The following is a 20,116-nucleotide window of genomic DNA, read 5'->3' as shown; positions in this document are numbered from 1 at the left end:
GACGCCCGGTGGAGGCAGATGAGAGAAGAGCTGAGCGCTGCAGAGAAACGTCGATCGGATTGAACGAGGTTCTTCTTACGATATTACGAATGTCAATACTTTGCTTATTGCTTGTCCTGGGTCCAAAACGTCTTTTGGCTTTCGATCTCTTCTACAAAACGGCCATTTTATACCTATCCAATAGATCCGTTGATCAAGATCCACCAGCCCAAGCCCTGCCTATTCGATAGGTCCAGCGTGTGCCGTCTCAACCATGGGCTGGGCCACCATGGAGGGGCCAGCGCGAAAAGGGTCTCATTCCGAGCGTGTACGCTAATGTAACCATAGGCAACGGTTTCTCGGTGAAGAGGCATTGGAAAGTTTACTTTGGGCAAAACACGGATTGAGTGGATTGTCTCTCTAATTCTTTCCAAGTCAAGCAAATCTTCTGAGTGGGATTATAGAGGGGAGAAGAGCCAGGAAAAATCAATACTGAAATCTACTTTTCGTTCTAGGTGCGGTTGAAAACGCCTAAATACAAACACTAGCTATGTTCACCATTTATTTCATGGCTCATATATATAGATAATAGAAGTGACTAGCTATAAGTAACATAATGTGTCCACCTGACAAAACTTCCCTAGATGGCTAGCCCAGATCTTGATCAGCTTATGCAGTAGCACATCCCTCCATCACAGCGCGTCCCTTCGTCGCTTATTTAGACTTCCATCGATTGGAAAGTCAATCTGAGTGCTGTAAACTGTCGGCTCATCCCGACCTCGATCTGGATCTTTCCGCGCAAGACCCGCCAACGGTGGGTCCACTTGTCTTCGGCCCACAATGTCTGATCTCTCGGACCATGACCATGACCTTGAAGGTTCGAGGATGCATCTTGCACTGTTGCCTCCCTCCTTGCCCAAGTGGCCTGTTTCCACCGGTACTTTCCCCTTCTCCCTCTCCGTGCCTCCGCCCAATTGTCCTGACTTTGATTGGCCGTTCTGGCCGAAATGTTTAAGTCCGGGGTGGAGTGTCGTTAGCTTCTGGCCTTTTGAAGTTTGTCGTCCCCCCTCTGCCCAATCGTCCTGAGATTGGTGCTCGTGCGAGAAGTGTTGCTGTCTGGCGGCGTATCCTGGTTTGCAGCCCGTTTTGTCGTCCACACTGTCGCATGCGTATCGTCCGCATTGAAGGCGTGCTGTGGGTTTCTGGTTGTTTGCTGTTGGGAGCCCCCTCTTTCCACTGTCGAGGGACCATCTTTGTTGCGCTGGGATCGCCTTGACAGTCACCATAGCCACCAGCGATTCGCAGATCTCGCCCACCAGTTCTCTGACCGCAGAGCCGACCTCCTGAGGAATCCAATTGAGTTGATCGACCAGAAGCTTCGAATCAGCCTCGTTGAAAGGCGAGTCGACGAGTCTGTGCAGTTTGCCTTTGAGGGCCTCTACACCCTCATTGAGGTCGACCTTGACGGTTGTGAGGTTCACCTCACAGGTCATCGCCCCATTATGGCTGGTGGTTGCGCTGGTGTTCCAGAGGGTCATTTGTAACAGCCCCTTGCCCTCAACGTACTTCTTGATCGCAAATGGTTGCTGTGAGGATCCTGTCTTGAAAGCTCTTACTGCGTCGAGCGTCTCCTGAGCTTCCACCATTAGGTCGGCCTTCATGATGGTGCTCTTGTGGTGGGCAACGAGAAAGAATAATTGAGCCATTGTACTTGACTGTGTTGGTGCTTGGTGAATGGCAGATATGGTGTCGATGAAAGAAGTAAGTAACGAGTGCTGAGAGTATTGGTGTACTTCAGAATACAATAGGTGTGAAAGGAGGGTGAAAAGAAGGGATTTATATGATGGTCTTTGCAGTTCAATAAAGTTCCCAAATAAAATTCTCTCGAGACAGGTCGACCTGTACGGAGCTGAGGGAAGGAGAGAGGGTCAAGACAGGTCAAAGGCTCCATTCATATTGCTCAGAAAGGGCGGACATGACTAGAGCTTAGGCTTAAGAGATCCATCTTCACTAGGATGTACTCACTCAATACAGAGTTATGGGTTGAGTATATGATCTACATGCATCCCATTGTTGAGCTCGAGTGAACTCCATTTGTGATGCCTATGCACCAACAACAAATAGGCGACTCCACATTCAATCCGCCTAACGTAAACAACTAGTATCCCAATTAGTACTTTTCAGTTTTTGGGAAGGTTGGTACTTATAAAAAAGTGCTCACCGTCCAGGGAAGCTTTGGGGCATCCCGGACAGTGTTTGGTGACGACTCTTGATAGTACTTTTACAGCTGCGTCACTAAGCATCCCACAGTTCCAGAAACCAATTGGAGCCCATCGACAAGTCCGTTGCTTCAGACGAACGAAAAGCCGTCCTTGTCACCCTCTCATCCGACTCAGTCCACTCCAGCCACCAATTGGCAAGAATCTCAAAGTCATTTTTCACAATGCCCAAGTCATAACAATAGAACTTTGACAATTGGCACGCATTCAAAACGGACAAGCCAAAGCTTTGATCCCCTCTCACGAGAGGTCCCGGTCAGAATACGTGATGTGTCCAATCATCCCAGCCTCATGATATTCCCCAGACTTGCAGTCCATAATATCGAGAACAGTTCCTGCATTTGTTGTATTAGGGCTTTGTTGAACGTATTGTCGTCGTACCTGAGTTGACTAGGCTTCTGTACCTATTGCAACAGGTGTACTCTGGACAAGCCCGGACAACCAATATCGCTGAAATAGCAAGGTTACCTAATAACAGTCTGAAAGACAAAAGAGTCATCAGGTCATCAAGTCTCCACAATTCAGAAAAGTCAGTCCCTAGATTCAATTTGTTGTCCAATCCTCAAGCCTTCCTCAGTCGTCGACAAAAGCTCACCCCCAAAGAACTAGCCTCAGACTCTCATCTCATACTCGATGTCCAAGCCCTGCTAGTGCAGGAATAACGCCTCTCTCATGTGTGATACAGTAAGCTCAGTGACAGGGGTCTTGATTTCCCCTCCAAAATGCAATAAGCAAAATCGAAGAGCATTCGCCGTCTTTCAGGCCAGGACGCACAAGCAACATCTCAAAAAATCGCCCTCTTCTCACCGAGATGAGGTTCCTCATGTTTCCAGGGATCGTGAGATCTAGGATACACTTGTCGGCGCTCTCCATTCCCTCATGCTAAACATGAGGTGGATGATTGACGCGGTTGATCGGGATCTTCTGAAGAAGTCCACATCGGGCAGCTTGATGCTTTGATGTAGGTTTGGTGACTGAGCAGCCGTATTATGTAGGTGTGATTGCAGACAAGAGGTAGAGAGGAGAGGCAGCAAGCTGAGTTGATCCCACCCCAAGGGCACACGCAGTGAGAGCCGGCCGGATCAGGCAAGTCGTCAAGGAGGAGAACAGCTGACTCGAAGTTTTGGAATCACATCCGAGACCTGGCTATTCTGAGCAACATAAAATTCATTTCCGACCAGTGGATCTCATCAGCTCAGACAAAGGACTTCCAACGTTCTTGTTTGTGGACACGTGCTTGCGATCTAGGCTCTTGTCACAAGTGCTTCTTTTGGCGAATTCAGCTCCGCTCTCTCTTGTGCTGGGTCACGCTCTAATCAATCCAAACACCCCACAAATGATCACGTATACTGTTCAGCATTGGAGTACCGACGCGCGGCCCTTCGCGGACCCTTACCAGATCTGGCGCATGGTAAAACCGTCTTTTATGCTCCTCAAAGCTCTGAACGTCTGGTTTCCTTTAACTTGGCTCACTCCATCAAATCATTCTTGACCGGAGTCAGTAGTAGAGATGAGGCATGCAAGATAGCTAGTCAGAAACTGACAACTTGACCGCGATACTTCGAACCGATACACATTTTAGGGTTATGTTCCGATACGCATCCAGCAGATACCTTGATGTCACAGAACTCGGTGCTCAGGTGAGACCATGTTATAAGGCTCGAGCGGTGAGGATGACAGGTAAAAGCGTCTTTGCAGCACGATTTGTATACGGGAAACTCAAGGGAGCTTGAACTGTATAAGAAGCCGTGGTTTGGCGAGAGGGTGGTGGACAAAGAGTTCAAGTCGAGGTTTGATTCTAGGGCTGCATTCGAGGAGGGTAGGATTGAGTCGGAGTATGACATTGAACATTAGCTTAGGCACAAACGACAAGGAATCGACAGGAATTCTCGATACTTTGTTCTGACTGACTGGAGAGTTGATGATGTGGTTGAGAACGATCTGCGCCTAGCTGGCTCAGATGCGTTTCTGCGGTTCACCAAACGCGTGGGCACGCGTCGCCGTGTTGAGACTTCCCATTTAGGCTAGCCCCCAGCTGCACCCACTTTCGACTTCACGTTGATTTCAACCTGGAATTCCGTCTTCTATGTGTATGGGTAGCCGTGACAAACAACTAGCATATCCTTTACTTGAACTGGAGCCCTTCCACATGCAAGCGACTGGGATCCCGACTTTCATCCTGATGCAAGTATATCCAAAATCTGTGGCCTAGGTTTGGCATGCTGTCAATAACCTCCCAACGTTCCTTCAACGGCAGACGCCCAAACCGCACCGTCCATTCATTCAATCGTTGATTTATCATGGTGGATATAATACTTCGCACTCCCAAGGATTGAGCCGCTTTCGACGCTCGTATAATCTGCCATTGACATTCCTGACGCTACCAATCCATATCTCCTTATTCTTCCAGTTCTGTCCCTGATGAATTGCACTTTCTGGCCGTTGGGTAAAATCCCATGATTTTCCGGATACGAGATAGTGAGTGACTTTGGCATATCTTGAGCTGCGTAGCAAGCGGTATTTTTGTAAGAATTATTCTCCCATTCTGCCTGGTGTTGTTCCTGACCAAATTGTTTGTTCTGTCGCTCCAGCGCTATTTGCTCCTCCAGGGCTCGATGACTCGGGAGTTGGCAGCGCTGACTAACATCCATGAGCAAATAGGTTCATCGGCTCTAACACGTTTCGACTTCGCGCCGGGCCTGATCAAACGCCTTGCAACATTCATGCTGAGCTTGCAATTCGCTTATCACCGGTACTTTCAACGATGCTTGCGTTTTCAACAATATGCGCTACTAGGGACATTGACAAGGATATCTTCTTACTCTTCTGTGAGTTTGTATATACTAGGGCTTACCCCTTTCCAGCAGCCATAGCCGTTAAAGAGCCCGTCTTAGGCAATAACTATATGAACGATCCTCTTCAACCTAGGCCATAACATTCCGCGAAGGGATGGCTAATTCATGTCAGACGACTCCCTTAATAGGTCGTGACTAAGAGTTATTATTCCCTTCCGCGGAGGCATAGATTAAGGAACAGCTTAGCAATCAGGATGGGCTCGCAAGAACAAATTTTTTTAAAGCCACATATAAAGAGCGAACAATCCACATAGACGGTTGGGGGGCCCATCTTACAGACAGAACACTCTCCTCACTATTCTGCTGCGCCCCCGACATTCACCATGGCGTCCCCTCCTTTCAAAAGTTTTGTCTCATTCACCGAAACATGGCATAATAGGCCTTATCCGGCCATCTCACCCACGAGGCCGGAGCTTTCAGTGGCTGGGAAGAGCGTCGTCATCACGGGCGGAGGAACGGGCATTGGGAAAGCCGCTGCGATTGCCTTCGCTCAAGCCGGCGCCAAATCGGTTTCCATCATAGGACGTAGGCTCGACCGCCTCCAGAGTGCCGGGGCGGCAATCACGGAAGCCAACCCTTCGACTCAAGTGGTCCTGCAGACGGGCGACGTCGCCAATCGCACATCCATCGAGACCGCTTTAGGTGCCGTTGTGGCGAGCATAGGCGGCAAGATCGACATATTCCTTAACAACGCCGGCGTGCTTGCAAAGGAGGCTACAGTAATCGACTATCCCGAGTCGGAGGTCCGGAAATCTTTCGAGATCAACCTCATGGGCTCTTTCAACGCACTGCAGGCATTCACCCCGCTGGCCGCTCCCGGCGCAAAGTTCCTCAACACAGGAAGTGGCATCAGTCACTGGTCTCCTCTTCCGGAAGTGCCCGGGGTGTGGAGCTACGCAGCCTCAAAAGCAGCAGCGCTGAAGATGATCGATTATTATGCGTCCGAGAACCCGAATATTCACGTCGTAAGCATTCAGCCAGGTATCATTAGCACGGAGATCAATCCAAGTATCCCCGTGGGGCCAGACACAGGTATATACTCTTTCGTTTTTATGCGATCAGGTGAATGGATGCGCTGTGAATGATACTAACGCACCTTACAGTGGAGTTGCCTGCGCACTTTCTCGTGTGGATTGCGTCGGATGAAGCTGCATTTCTGAGGAACAAGTTCGTCTGGGCAAACTGGGATGCGGAAGAACTCAAGGCTCGGGCGGAAGAGATTGAGACATCATCTCTACTGAGGGTATCTCTGAATGGTGTCGATATGTAGTTAGGACCATGTTGTTATCCAATAAACTGATAGAGCTTGGCGTCGTGACTGGGATTAGAGTAGGTTCGGCGATATCTTGCTTGCCTATAGCTTTTCTGCCCCAGTGGTTTTATTATGGAATCCTGAGGAAACCCGCGCCCGCTCACAAAGGAAACAAATGCCATCCTAAACGTCAGTGCCAGATGATATTGCACGAGCATAATGCAAGAGCTCTTCGCACGCATCTCGGAGAACTTTCAGTGGCTCGTGCCCTGTTTGCTGTATCAGAGCTTCCAGGAGGGAAATAGACAGACACACCAGTGAGTGGTCGTGTTCCACACTCGCGTGGCATGGCTCAAACATGATGTTGGCTGTCAAACAGACTGATCCCGTAATACACGTGCACGCGGTCATCCTGGACAATGTAGCAAGTCAGCTGCCATCCTAAACGTCGATGATGCAAGAATTTCTCTAACCAGATAAACGCCTGGTCTCTTCGTTCTATGCCCCAAAACAGCCGCATATAACTACGCGTCTCGTCAACAAGTTTCTCCCAATCCTGCAATGAGGGAGTTGGTAGGGGTGCTGGAACAACATGTCCTTCCTGCGTAACTGTTCTGCCAAAACTCCGCAGGCTCTGCATCCAGCGCGAGTCCATGGCATGGGCCCGGTAAACCTGAGTCCGACAGGCAAGATGAATGGAGTAGAGGACCGCCAAGTTTCTGCAAAGATTTGGCTGTCCAGCTTGTAGCACAGAGCCGGGTCGGAAAGGTGGCGGTATCTTAGAGATCCAATCGTCCAGCATATAGTTTAGACGAACTATGTTCTCGCCTCGCAGGTAGTCGTCCATCGTCCCGGCACGAGTTGCAACCATAAAGTCGTAGACTTCACCTTGGATCCGAGCAAGCCGTACCCGGCATCGAAGAAAGTTGAATCCAAAAGCACTGTCGGCATAGGCCACGTGTCCAGCTCCATCTTCGGGCTCGGCTGACGGCCATTCAAGGTCGATGTCGGCCTCACGTTGTACAGGCGGCCGACCTGTGCGCAAGCTAATATCTCTATCAAGGAGGTATGCTATCCAAAAGACTCGGTCCCGTTCCAGTATCTGGGAAGTGTCAAGGTACCCAGCTCTTCGGGTATGTAGCCCTAACTCGTGCGCCAGACGTAAAGCAACCGCGATTAGCATCGTTGCGGGCTTGAGGTCTTGTGTGCCTTGAAAGAGTATGACCATTCCGACGAGGATTTGGACGTTGAGAAGAGCAGCGTCACCCATGATCACCTCGGAAAGTACTGTCTGGGCGTTGTGCAGGTAGTACGCCGCGCTCTCACTCAGTGTCGCTTCATTGGGGTCCATTCGACCATGAGCCAGCGCGAGAATCACGTTAATTGCCGCCCATGTTGTACGGTCTCTTCGACTAGGATGTGCGTACCAGTTGTTGATCGATTGTAGTAACCGGCCAGGATGGAACAGCGGAAGAACCGCGTTCAGCGTGGTGAGGTAAACTGCCGTCGCAGACAGGACTTCCTGAAGCGGTGGCAGTTCCATGCGTACATCAGAAAGCTCTTTTTGGACCAAGTCGACCGGGCCTTCATGGAGGCCGGCCGCTGGGGGTGAGGCAGCTAGCACATCTGGAGCCTTGTCCGACCTCGGTACAAGGCTTTGAAGCTCGTCGATCCTCTTTAAAGCCTGGTCAAGACTTGATTGGAGACGCTCTACTTGCAATCGCAGAACCCCAATGTCTTCGCCCGATTCCTGGTGCCTAGTCCGTGATTTGCGGCTTGTAGCTCCAAAAGCACAGGTTGAGCCATGCAGTACACAATTAGAGCACTGGGGCTTTTGTGCGTCGCATTTGATCCTCCTGCGATAGCAAAAGTCGCACGCCTGATCAGGATTATGTTAGCCATTGGGTCTGTAGCAAGCGGTAGCAGTCAAAACAGGAATCGCGCGCGGTACGACAAACCTTCCGAACTTTGGGTTGCAGCATTTTAGCTGTGCAATTGAGTCCCGGACGTTGTCATTCAGCGCAGGGCTTTCAAAGACCAGGCAGGGTGTTTGGCTGGCTCACCTTCCGCGGAAGTGCGGCTGACAAATGTATGAGTGATTAAAGAAAAGAGCTTGTTCCACTTTCGGGTGGCTCTGCAATACAGTACTACTGACTGTTTTGTGGCCCAATCGCGATGCTCGGTCGGGTTCGTATTTCGCGCTTACATTACACTCAGTACTATCTACCCAGAATACTGTAGTCAATCGCCCCCAGATTTTGCGGGTGTTAAGGATGGGTGTGGTAGTAGACATCATTGACGCCAGGAGCAGCATCGGACAGATGGAACAAGGGAGGAGGCTTCAGTAATGCTAATAAGAAATGAGAAGGTGCTAGGGAGATCTCCAGATTACGCATGAAGGACCAAACAAGACATCCGACTTTCCCCTCCCTATGTGCACATACATACAAAGTAGTCCTATGTGTCGTTATTACATACTCTTATGACCTGTCCAGCATCTTCCATTACAGACCTAGTACTTGGAAAAGGAACAAGGAAGTATTTGAAGCTAGAAATCAATTGTTGCTCCTATACTAATTAATACTGATGTACGGAATTCCTACTTGCTACTTACTTTATATAGATCGTTCATTAGCTTCTCTCGCTCTCTTCGCTTTCCTCGCTAAACTTTACGACACATTCGAAATTATTCCCGATACCCGCGAATGTCCTGAGAGGAGCTAAGTACTTATATAACTTTAGTTACGATTGTGCTAAGTCCCAAGTTTTAGAACTAGCTTAGTAAGTAACACTAATAATATGTACATAGTAGTAGAGTCTACTTCCTTATATTACCTCCTAAGTAGACTAGGCCGGTTTCGGTGATAGGAATGGCCTATTTTAAATCTGTTTCCATCTTAACTTTAGCACTTAGTATATATACATACTATGTACAGTAAGTTAAGTAGTACTATACACATCTTACCATGTACTATGTACTTACGGAATTGAATTAAAAATTGCTTTGGATTTCGCAGACTCATTGCCGATCCCACAGACATACCTACTTAGTATATCGTGAAAGCCTTAGGCAGCTTAAACATAGACTATTAGTACACATGTACATGGCACATACTAAATACTCACAGCACAGCACAGCCAATACTTACTATGTACTTGAGTCATAGACCTCTTTATTTAGCGACGATGCTTACTCCAGGAACGGTTGCTTCTAATTCTGCGCGCGAAATTCCATCCAGCTCAGCTCTCAAATCGTGTGGAGAACGCCCTGAGCCAGGTAACTCTGCTGCGAGGTCCTTTTCGGCCGGCGATATCTCCGTGGTCGACGTATTTGCATCCTTTCTAGCTTTGCGTCGTGTTCGGACGTAGAAGAAGATAAGGGAGACGACGAAGACGAATCCAAGACCAATTCCGACTCCAATTCCAGCCTTGGCACTTGTCGAGAGTCCTAAGCTCGTCTGCCTATTCTGGGAATCCTCCGTTGAGGATGTCGTCGTCGCAGACGATTGAGAGGCAGCTGGATCTGGCAGGTCGATGGTGGATGTTGCGACATCCTCCACGAACGGTAGGTATGACACTGGTAAAGCTCCGGCGAAGGCAGCTGAGGAATCCACGATGTGAGGATTGACGGTGATGTTGTAGGGATTGAGTACTCTGCGTGAGAGTTGATTCACTGTCTCAACAAGGTAGACTTCAGCTTTGCTTACCTGTCAATGACATGAGCAATACCCCCTCGTACGAGGAGATTAGGCACGACGATTTTGGCATTCCCGATGAACACGTCGTCGCCGCGAACTACTACAGAAATGTTTGCAAACTGAAAGCTCTGGTAAGAACCGTTCTTTAGGTCGTCCAGGTACAGCAAGTCGTCCACAGCTTGATAATTACAGATACTCGACATGTTGAACTCTGAAATGTTCTCGAGAATGCTTCCGATTTCTCGGTACGCTTCGTTTGTTGGGAGAAACACGGTAGCATCCTGAAGCCCGTCGAAGAGACCAAGCCAGATCCTTCCGGCGGCCATCACTGCCCCCACGGCAGAAGTAAGATTCGCTTGCACGGCAGTCACGGACAGGTTTTGAGGAATAATCAGGAAATTGTCGATAATGTGGACTACGCCGCCAGAGAAGTTGAAAGCATGGCCGATAAGACGTGCTGTGGAGTTCAGACCGGAGAAGAACGTGACATCAGAAGGTGACAATGGGTCGGGACCAGGCACGACCTCGACAGCCTGTCCAGTACTGACTTGACTGTATGGGCCGAATTCGAGTAATGTGGAGACCAATTCGGCAGTTTCAAAGGTGTAAAAGCTGCCATTGAGTACGTGGTAGGAATAATGTGCTAGAAGCAGCGCCTGGTCGGCCTGCAAAGTTCTTCCGAACGGCGACTGCACTAGGCGAGCAATGGCGTCGTTATTAGGAGCAAGAAATGTGATGTTTTGAAGCTCGTTGAGCTGCGAGAGAAACTCAGGAAACGCTGTCAGATTGCTGTAAAGACTTGAGAGCGCTTGGGTGCTCTGTAAAACTGAGCTTAGATTCTGCGTAGTTGCGGCCGCCAAAAAGACCGCGAACGAAAGTACAAACTTTGTCATTTTCGACGTGACTCTCAAGGGCGACAGAAAACTTGGACATGATGTTACAAGGCCAGCTTAAAAGGTCGAAGGGGCTGTGAAGTGTGGTCGGGACGTAGTCAAGATCTGGTTTCTAGCCTTCGTATTCGAGCGGGGGATGTGGAAAGTCAAATGCCGGGCCTGGCCTCGCCGGGTCTCCCTTCGTCGTCAGGAATCAAAGAAATCAGTGGTGAAAAGTTGAAACAAGTGACTGTGTTGACGATACCCTCCCCTATAAACATTCCCTTTGAAGCTCCAATAAGTTCAGGCGCCATGATCCCGGATCTTAACCTTTGCTACCTTGTTCACCCTCATTCGGAGGTTTCCACCTTGATCTCGCGTGTATGGTTTACTCGAAGGGGGTCTGTTGGAAGGCTTCCTATTGGCCAGGGCTATGCGGCGTCCACTTGCGGTTGAAGGCGCTGCGCGTGGCCAACCAGCCTTCTCGCTTTCAGTCGTTGCTTAGTAGTTGAGAGAACTCTGACTTCCCCCCTTCAAGTGGTGCCTATCAGAAGTGAGCCTGGAAACTTCAACCAGGGTTCGCATGTCTCCCATCAACCTCCTGACGCAGCAAATACAAGGGCGTAAAGCCCTTGTCGTCGGCACTACGGTAAAAGCGTCTCTAAAATGTCTCTCCTGGAAAGGCCAGTATACTAAATGCGACAGCAGGATGTATACTATAGTACTATATAGTCGCTAGGAGATGAGCTAGATACTATATATAGAATTGTGCCAATTACAATGGAATTGCGATACAAATACATGCTATCTATCATAGCTGCAACCTGGCGCATTGGAGGTTGCCATCCGAGGGGCGGTGCCAAGGCTGGCTGGACGGAGACTTTTGCGGAGAAACTGTATTATGTAATCCTCGTCAGCCTGAGACTCTGAGTTGGAGCATCGACTTTCCAGTCCGGTTCATCGTCCACGATCACATCTGACGATCACATCTCAATGTTCAAAGCCCACCTTTTCACCAACTAGAATGCCTGCAGCGCCGAGTCTCAGTAGATACAGGCCATTCATCTGCGCCGAATGCCGAACCGCAAGTCGACCGGCCATCCCCTCCCAGCACCGCGGTTTCGCAAGCTCTCGCCGACACAAGAATCCGCCCTCGAACAAGACCAAGTACCTCCAACTTACCAATCGAGCTCTCATTCGGCTCGCAGGCCCTGACGCCGCACTATTCCTCCATAATATCATCCCGGCCAAAATATTGGACACCGGAAGCACAAGACCGATCTATACCGCCTTCCTGTCCGCCCATGGACGCATCCTGAACGACGTATTTGTGTATCCTCCGGGCGGGACAGGAAATCTTGAAGAGTGGTTTCTAGAGGTGGACAGTGAAAGTGCAGGCGACCTCCTAAACCATTTGCGAAAGCACAAACTGCGGTCCAAATTCCAGCTCGCGAAGTTGGACCCTGGCCAGATAGGCGTATTCTTCGCATGGCCGGGCTGTGTCGACGATCTCGAAGTGGATGGGCGCTTGAACGAAGCGGGCCGGACTGGAGGCAAAGACCCTAGACCTGGGATGGGTACGAGGTGGCTGGACCAGATGAAATCCAAGGCAGACTTTTTAAACCACCTCGAAGACCATGGGTTCGCCCACGCCTCGCTTGACGAATACACAGTGCACCGGATGACAAACGGTTTCGCAGAGGGACAATCGGAGATCATCACCGCAAGTGCTCTCCCACAGGAGAGCAACATCGACTTCTTCGGCGGGATTGATTTCTTCAAGGGCTGCTACCTCGGGCAGGAACTAACCATCCGAACACATCACACCGGCGTGGTGAGGAAGAGGATTTTACCTGTGCAGCTTTACAGTGCCGGAAATAAACCTGCAGATTCCCAGCAGCTCCCAGAATACAGTCCCGACCAGGCTCTACCCTCGCCACCATCGCAATCCAACATATCCAAACAGAATGCACGTGGCCGCGGTCGGAGCAGCGGCAAGTATCTATCGGGGATCGGCAATATTGGCCTAGCCCTGTGTCGTCTAGAGATGATGACTGATATCCAGCTGACGGCGGACAGGACGAACTTCGACCCCAACGAGGAATATAAAGTGCAGTGGGAAATTGAAGGGCAAGATGGAGAGCAACAGCAGCAAGTCATGTTGCAACCTTTCGTGCCCAAGTGGCTGAGAGATGGTGTTCAGCAGAGCCTACATAGGAAGGAGAAGAGGGCAAAACCAAAGCCTCGGCAAGAAGATGAGGAGTATGACGAGGTAGACTAATGTGTTTTATACATCATGTATATTGAGTGATTGGATTGCAGGCTTATTTGGGTATCTTAAACAGACAAAACTGGTGGTCTGGCGAGGCCCAGGATGATAGCCCTGTGATCACAAGCTAAAGTCTCAATTGGTATTGGAAGACTTATACCATAGCTTGCTCACGATTTCAGGCTTAATCCTAAGACCACGAATCCCACTCTTGTTCACTTCTCATTCTAAACGGGTTGTTGACCATGTTGGCACGAACCCGCTAGCCTCTCTGCCATGATCTGGCAAGATTGAATTGGTTAGTGTTTTCATACAGCTCACAGCCGCCCGCGTTTAACTCGCCTTCTATAGCACAATTCAGGCTTGATGTACTTGAAGTTGTCGGCCTGTCGAAATGTCAAGTACCTGTGTTGCCGAATAGTCGCAGAGCCAGACTGTGAACTTTCGTGCGCCGTCGTTGAGCACAAACACCAAACAAAGTGCTCATTCAACACCCCACGGTGTAGCCTCCCATGTAGAATATCGCAGTGCTCTTGTGGTCAAGGGAAATGCTGGTAGGCCCCCCAGATAAAAACAGTAGCTGCTACTATGGCAATCGTTTCAAGTTGCATCAGGCTCTTTTTCTGCAGCCCATTCAATCGACTCGATGCCCTCCCATGGACCTTGGGCTAAGGCCTTCTTTGCAATAGCGAGCGACCTAAACACGATGACAGCGGTGCCGAGAAAGACCTTTTTGTCCCTCCCTTCCAGGCGTCTTTTCTTGTCCTTGAGGACAACGATATCCTCCACGTCGCCGCTGGGGAAGTTCTCCTCTAAAGCATCCTGATCGATGTCGAGGCCCTCGCCCTCTTTGATCCAGCGAACCTTGATAGACCGAGCGATGGAATTAGAAGGCTTTTCTTCCGCCTGTGCTCTGGCCTGCGCCTCCTGTGCCTTTTGCTGGACAGCCGCCTCACGCCTCTTCCTGTTCTCCTCCGCAATCCTCTTGATTTCAAGTTCTCTGTCAGTCCATGTTCTCTTGGCGCCGTTGACCGATGGGGGCATGCCAACAGTGCCCTCCCTCTTCTCCAAATCCTCTTTCATTTTCCTCCTTCGACTTTCAAGCGCCGCGGTCTCGGCCTGTCTCCTTTGCTTGGCCTCACGGGTCTGATCATACTTTGTCTTTTCGGCGGGATCTGTGAGGATGCCTAGCGCAGCCTGCAAGAGCTGAAATTTATCTAAGTTCTCGGGGGTGGGCTTGACCTTGTCAGGATGGTAGAGAAGAGAGGTTTTCCTGTACGCGCGACGAATCTCGGATTCGGTCGCGGTCGGCGGGATGGCTAACAGTTCATAGTAGTCGATTGACATGTCTACCTTGTCGGCCGGCGCCATAATGGCGGGCTGCAAGTTCCGAGCGGAGAGAGTTGAAGCAATACAGGAACCAGGCAGCTGGTCCAACTGCTGCCCAAATATTCATGTTACGGTCAGTCATAAGACTACTGGCGTACAGCTTGGCGTTCTATGGCGGATCATAACGATCAGTACTACATAGTACTTGTGGCAAACATCTCAGCGCCTCTCTCACTCGCAGCCTTGTTGAATAAAATCAATAAGGCGAACATTCAACCCCTAATCCTCCGCATATGAGCGAGATTTCAAATCGAAAGATGCGTTTCAACATGAGTTTCGGGGATGGTTTTGTCCGTAGGAGTAAGGCAAGAACGTTGTTACCCCCCTTCCTGGTCGCGCCTTCCTTCCCTACGGTGCCAAATAGCCTTTTCATCATCTCCTCGTCCTTGAGGGGTTTTCAGATTTGCAATCCGTAATGTCTGCTTCTATTATATTCCAGTAATGAATGGCAAAACCGCCCTGTCCCCGACAGACTGATTAAGAGCAGCATGCTCTCCACACCATGTTCCGCTCATCTAGCACTGGCGCTTATCATCAATCGATCCAAGCCAGCACAGTATTCAATTGAAGGCAAGACTCCAAAAATCGGCACTGGATGCGACCACTAACTGCCCTAGAATACCTCTTGCTAATTAAAAGTGCTATTTCGAAGTCCCCCGAGGAGGGATCATCTCTTTCATACCACATAGACCCGGGAGTATTCTAGAAGAATGCCTTCGAGGGTGCGGATGCCGAGAGATGTAGACTTCTCGATGAGATCATGGGACTGAAGCAAGAGAGAGAGAACCCCACCGCTGGGGCAGAGTCTGAGGAGTTATGCAGACAATTGATCCCTAGCAAACACAAGCCCAGCACCACCTTGCAATACCAGAATGCGGTACAGCCGAACCGAAAGAAAGCGAATCCAACCTTTGAAGCTACTGACTGCTTGGGTTCCGAGCTCCAAGGCTCTGATTCTAGTGAGCTACAAGTTGATCTATGGGTCGTGTCCGCTATGCTGAGAAGTCAAGGTTGTCGTCCCCTTCTTCGGGGTATTTTCTCCCTTGCCGTAGCCCTTCGAACGGCAGATCTCGACCGCCCGAAAATGTTAGCATCAATAAAAGGAGTGGTAGACACGATAGATGATCTATCGAAGGAGATTTGCAACTCTACCAGTATCAAGAAGGCCAATCGCTCGAGAACGCTGGAAGAATTGTGCGTGGTCTTTGTCCGAACCTATCCAATTCTTCTTCGCTCCGTCCGAGCGGTCCGAGCCGCCCCTGATGAGAAGGACAGGGGCCAGCCGTCCATCGGCGTCACAGAGGTTGTTAGGTCATTTCAGATTTTCCTAGGTCTGCTTCATCAATCGTCTCTAGACGAGCTCGTTCGGCAGGAGAAACAAGCCGCGTCTGGAAAGAAGACTTCCCGCTTTAAGTCAAAGGAAACGCATGACAATATGGTCGGCTCGAATTACCAAAAAGACAGCAGGTGCCTTGTCCAAGTTTTGGTCAACATGATTACGACACTCGCTGTAGTTCACCCGTCAAACTGTGAAGTGCTCGAGGGCTTGGTGTGCTCACTGCTTGACCATGTTGGGTCTTCTCTCGCCCTTCTCGTTTTTGGCGACCCCAAAATGTCGCCTAAAGACCAAGGTGGTATCTGTCCACCCGAGGGGTTGTTACATGTCTCTCATCTCAATTGCAAGGATGCGATTCTAATTGCCAAACTCGAGGGACCGTGGCTAGTTCAAATTTTACGTGAGGTTACTGCGTTCCACTATGAAAACGCACAAACCATGACGACCGACTCCTTGATCCAATTTTTGCCCCGGTTTTGGGGGCAAGTTAAGGGCGCAAATCTGCGGGAAGGCCTGAGGCAAACGTTGCAGCACACACTTCTTCGGGGAGTGTTTGGGGACGATGATGAGACGTTCAATGATGCTCTGAGACGAGTAGAAGGAAATGGTGAGGGTGATGAGAGCGTTGAATCTGCGAGGTTGAAGGATGCACTGCAAGATCCGGCAGATTCATTTATTGAACAACTCTGGGAGATTTTGGGCTGGGGAATACTGTCTGGCGGGAAATCTGCATTATCATTTTAATGGATGCGTAACACCCTTTTTTTCATGTCTAGATGCTACGAGGCCAAGTTAGAGATTGAATGGACTATGCATGAGCGAAGATCATGGGTGCCATTGAGATGGCTAGACAGACCGCATCGTTCCACAGATCTCATAAGTCCAAGCCAAGCACTCTTACCGCGTTTCCACCTAAGATTTTCTTTCTTGCTGCTTCGTCTTGCGGAAACGAGGATCTAATAACGCCTTTATTGCTCTCCACGCTCAGCCACTTCCCTCCTTCCTCGTCGCCCAGAGGCGGAAAGAACGGATGGTCCGTCCCAAACAAAACCCGATCAACGCTCCCCGCCGCCTCCAGCGCGGCCTTCAAGCCCGGCTGCCCATAGATCACAGCGTCGAGATAAATGTTCGTCTGCAGGACATCCCAGATCGAGCGCTGTGGGCCCTGTGTCTTGCCTCCATTCGCGATGAATTCTCGCTCGTGGGCGACGCACGATTCAATGCGGCCTGCGAGGAAGGGTATGGTTCCTCCAGAATGGGCCAGCAGGAATTCGAGCTTCGGGTGTCGGTCGAAGACGCCGGACAGGTACATCCTGGACACGGCGATCGTGGTCTCGAGCGGGAAGCCGAGAGCGAGGGGCAACACGTGTCCGGACCTGGCGATGACCGATGGACCGCCGAAGGCTTCGGCGGGGAGACCGTAGTGAGGATGAAGGAATACAATAGTGTTGGTCGTTGCGAGCGCGGAATAGACCGCATCCAAAGCTGGATCGTCCAGCCCCTTCCCCAGGCCCGTCGTGCCCATGATCACGCCTTTGACGTGCGGTAGTGTCTTCAGCCGCTGGATCTCCGAGACGATGTCCTCCGCGGGCGCCGAGAGCGGCAAGCTTGCAAAAGCGTACAGTTTCAGCCCAGCATGCTGGGACGAGGCGTTGTTCTCCGCACACGCACTCTCGAGATCGTCGTTGATGCCCACGGCCGTGGCGCGAGCCGACTCTGGGTCCAGGAAATCAAGCCATGGGTTGGCCAAGGAGATAACGCTGCATGTGATGCCGTGGAGTCTCATGAACTCCCGTTTCTTGTCGAACGACGAGTACGTGCTGTCGACAGGGCGTCCTCGGGAAGATCTCGGCCGAGCAGGGTCATCGTCGGAGTCGAGGATGATCAGTCGTGGGTCAGCTTTGGGGTCGGAGGGCTGGTGTATGTATGGTACTGTTGAGCGGTTGGAGAGGAGCGAGATGTAGCTGGGCGGGTACATGTGTGTGTGGATGTCGACCACGGGGTCAGAGGGAGGCGGTGCCATGGTGCCTGCGGTGGAATGATCCTCTCGCCGTGCTTCGAAAATAGATTTGTATACTGGATTTGATGTTGGAAGGATCGATCAGCTTACTGTAGCCTTTGTTAGGCCTGTTGTTGCATGATTCTCACCAAAGATCCTTGGGGTGTTTGATATACGGTAATGATGTCGGCGCATATGATTCGCCAAACACAGGAATTACGGGTTACGGTTACAGATGCCAGATTGCGCTGCACAACGGCGTCCTCCGCCAACATCTTTTCCTCTTATCAACTTCGTCCCCGCCTTTTTTCCAGTGTCCAGCCATCATCGCCAATCAGCTTATCATCTGGCCAACTCTTTACTTTTCCGATCGCCTGATGTTCTGACACGACTTCTTGGGAGAGCACGGGGAGGTAACAATCAACTATTTACTCAAGGATTTATTTTACAAGTTATTCTTTTCGGAGAACCATTTCACGCTTGCTCCCCGGCAACCCTCCGTGGCTACGTTGCCATTGTGCCGGCCATTCACCGCCTGGATCTTGAGTCGCGAATCGCGAATCGCGACAGGACTCGCCCTGCTAGTTAGTGCATAGGGATTGGATTCGACAGGAATCCTTGATATTTTTCATGACTCTACATCCGACTCCACTCATCCCAAACTAAGCCACCTGTCCCTGGTCTGCTTCAACCTTGTCGAAAATGGGTTCTGCTGGCCAGGCTGTCCAGAGAGGCGTCGAGCAAGACGACCTGGTGATGCCTCTGATTGATTTCGGACTATTCCTACACGGCTCTCCATCGGCAAAGCAAGAGACGGCATCTCAGATCTCTCACGCCTTCAAGACGTCCGGATTTCTCTACCTTCAAAACCACGGCGTCCCCGCGGAGGAGATCGCCACGGCATTTTCTGAATCGGCGTCGTTCTTCGCACGCCCCCAGTCCCAGAAAGACGCGCTGGGATGGACCACGCCCGACGCCAATCGCGGCTACGTTGCTTCCGGGCGCGAAAAGGTCACCCAGTCCAACGACCCGGACGAGATTGCGAAGCTCCGCGAAAGCAACCCCGACCTGAAGGAGTCCATGGAGATCGGGCGCGAGGGCGTACAGGGGATGCCGAACCAGTGGCCGGACCAACTCGATGAGGGAGGCAAGACCTTCACGCGCGACATGCAGAAATTCTTCATCACGCTCCAGCACCTCCACACCAGCGTGATGCGCGCGATCGCCTTGGGTATGGGGCTGGACGAGCACTTCTTCGACCCCTTCACCGACGGCGGCGACAACACGCTGCGTCTGCTGCACTACCCACCCGTGAAGAAGAGCGTGTGGAAGAAAAACCCCAACCAGGTCCGCGCCGGGGAGCACTCCGACTACGGCAGCATCACGCTGCTGTTCCAGGACGACATCGGAGGCCTGGAGGTCAAGTCGCCGCGAGGCACTTGGGTGCGCGCGACCCCGATTCCCGGCACGATCGTCGTCAACGCGGGCGACCTGCTCTCGCGCTGGAGCAACGACCTGATCCGCAGCACCAACCACCGCGTCATCCAGCCGCCGCCGAAACCCGCCGCTGATGGCGAGGAAGACGATCCCGAGGCACTCATACCCGCGAGGTACAGCATCGCGTATTTCTGCAACCCTAATTTCGACAAGTGGATCGAGGCTCTGCCCGGGACGCACGAGGAGACGGGCAAAAAGTACGAGGGCATCAATAGTGGGGAGTATCTGATTATGCGGCTTGCGGCGACTTACTGAGCCCATAATCTAGGGGTTCATAGTCGGCCCTGGATCAATCAGATTGCCCATGTATTTATGCTAGCGACGAGATAGTAGACGACAAAGGATGAGGAGTGTCCGATATGCGAGTAAGAGAGAGAGGAAAAAAAGGGGGGGGGGGCAAAGTAAGCGAAAAGGAAAACAAGTCCCATAATCACAAATACAAAAATGTTTCCATGCTGGTTCCGTTAGAAAGTTGGTAATAATATGTATGTAAAGTTGTTGCCGGGAAATCCGCCTCCGGTTTAGGCGGCCTGCCGCTTCGGGCATGGTCGGGGGCTGGGCGCGCCGCCGCTTTTGACGACTATAAGACCCCCGTCTCCCATTTCCAACTCTCTCCTCTCCAACTTATATTTTTCTCTCAACTCTTTTCACCTTAACGTACCTATTATACTTCACCCGATACCGCCCTAAA

At 50.9% G+C, this 20,116-nt stretch overlaps 8 protein-coding genes across 8 annotated transcripts; 4 read left to right on the top strand and 4 right to left on the bottom strand.

The window, feature by feature from the left end:
* Positions 1–5,436: 5,436 nt before the first annotated feature.
* Positions 5,437–6,383, top strand: A1O9_08114 (uncharacterized protein; the record flags this gene model as incomplete). Its single annotated transcript, XM_013402500.1, has 2 exons — positions 5,437–6,145; positions 6,217–6,383. 2 exons carry the CDS (start codon positions 5,437–5,439, stop codon positions 6,381–6,383), a joined length of 876 nt encoding a protein of 291 aa, XP_013257954.1.
* Positions 6,384–6,717: 334 nt separating this feature from the next.
* Positions 6,718–8,347, bottom strand: A1O9_08113 (uncharacterized protein; the record flags this gene model as incomplete). Its single annotated transcript, XM_013402499.1, has 2 exons — positions 6,718–8,244; positions 8,324–8,347. 2 exons carry the CDS (start codon positions 8,345–8,347, stop codon positions 6,718–6,720), a joined length of 1,551 nt encoding a protein of 516 aa, XP_013257953.1.
* A 1,191-nt stretch (positions 8,348–9,538) lies between these two features.
* On the bottom strand, positions 9,539–10,956 carry A1O9_08112 (uncharacterized protein; the record flags this gene model as incomplete). The annotated part of the gene is made up of 2 exons (XM_013402498.1): positions 9,539–10,019; positions 10,073–10,956. The coding sequence occupies 2 exons, from the start codon at positions 10,954–10,956 to the stop codon at positions 9,539–9,541; spliced, it is 1,365 nt and encodes a 454-aa protein (XP_013257952.1).
* A 1,003-nt stretch (positions 10,957–11,959) lies between these two features.
* On the top strand, positions 11,960–13,216 carry A1O9_08111 (uncharacterized protein; the record flags this gene model as incomplete). Its single annotated transcript, XM_013402497.1, has 1 exon — positions 11,960–13,216. The coding sequence occupies one exon, from the start codon at positions 11,960–11,962 to the stop codon at positions 13,214–13,216; it is 1,257 nt and encodes a 418-aa protein (XP_013257951.1).
* Positions 13,217–13,804: 588 nt separating this feature from the next.
* Positions 13,805–14,575, bottom strand: A1O9_08110 (uncharacterized protein; the record flags this gene model as incomplete). Its single annotated transcript, XM_013402496.1, has 1 exon — positions 13,805–14,575. One exon carries the CDS (start codon positions 14,573–14,575, stop codon positions 13,805–13,807), a length of 771 nt encoding a protein of 256 aa, XP_013257950.1.
* Positions 14,576–15,353: 778 nt separating this feature from the next.
* A1O9_08109 (uncharacterized protein) lies at positions 15,354–16,673 on the top strand (the record flags this gene model as incomplete). The annotated part of the gene is made up of 1 exon (XM_013402495.1): positions 15,354–16,673. One exon carries the CDS (start codon positions 15,354–15,356, stop codon positions 16,671–16,673), a length of 1,320 nt encoding a protein of 439 aa, XP_013257949.1.
* Positions 16,674–16,803: 130 nt separating this feature from the next.
* On the bottom strand, positions 16,804–17,952 carry A1O9_08108 (uncharacterized protein; the record flags this gene model as incomplete). The annotated part of the gene is made up of 1 exon (XM_013402494.1): positions 16,804–17,952. The coding sequence occupies one exon, from the start codon at positions 17,950–17,952 to the stop codon at positions 16,804–16,806; it is 1,149 nt and encodes a 382-aa protein (XP_013257948.1).
* Positions 17,953–18,630: 678 nt separating this feature from the next.
* A1O9_08107 (uncharacterized protein) lies at positions 18,631–19,680 on the top strand (the record flags this gene model as incomplete). The annotated part of the gene is made up of 1 exon (XM_013402493.1): positions 18,631–19,680. The coding sequence occupies one exon, from the start codon at positions 18,631–18,633 to the stop codon at positions 19,678–19,680; it is 1,050 nt and encodes a 349-aa protein (XP_013257947.1).
* Positions 19,681–20,116: the final 436 nt, after the last annotated feature.

Source organism: Exophiala aquamarina, assembly GCF_000709125.1.
Source record: "Exophiala aquamarina CBS 119918 chromosome Unknown aczIA-supercont1.7, whole genome shotgun sequence".
In the NCBI taxonomy this organism is placed as follows: Eukaryota; Fungi; Ascomycota; class Eurotiomycetes; order Chaetothyriales; family Herpotrichiellaceae; genus Exophiala; species Exophiala aquamarina.
This window is presented reverse-complemented; position numbering and strand designations above follow the sequence as displayed.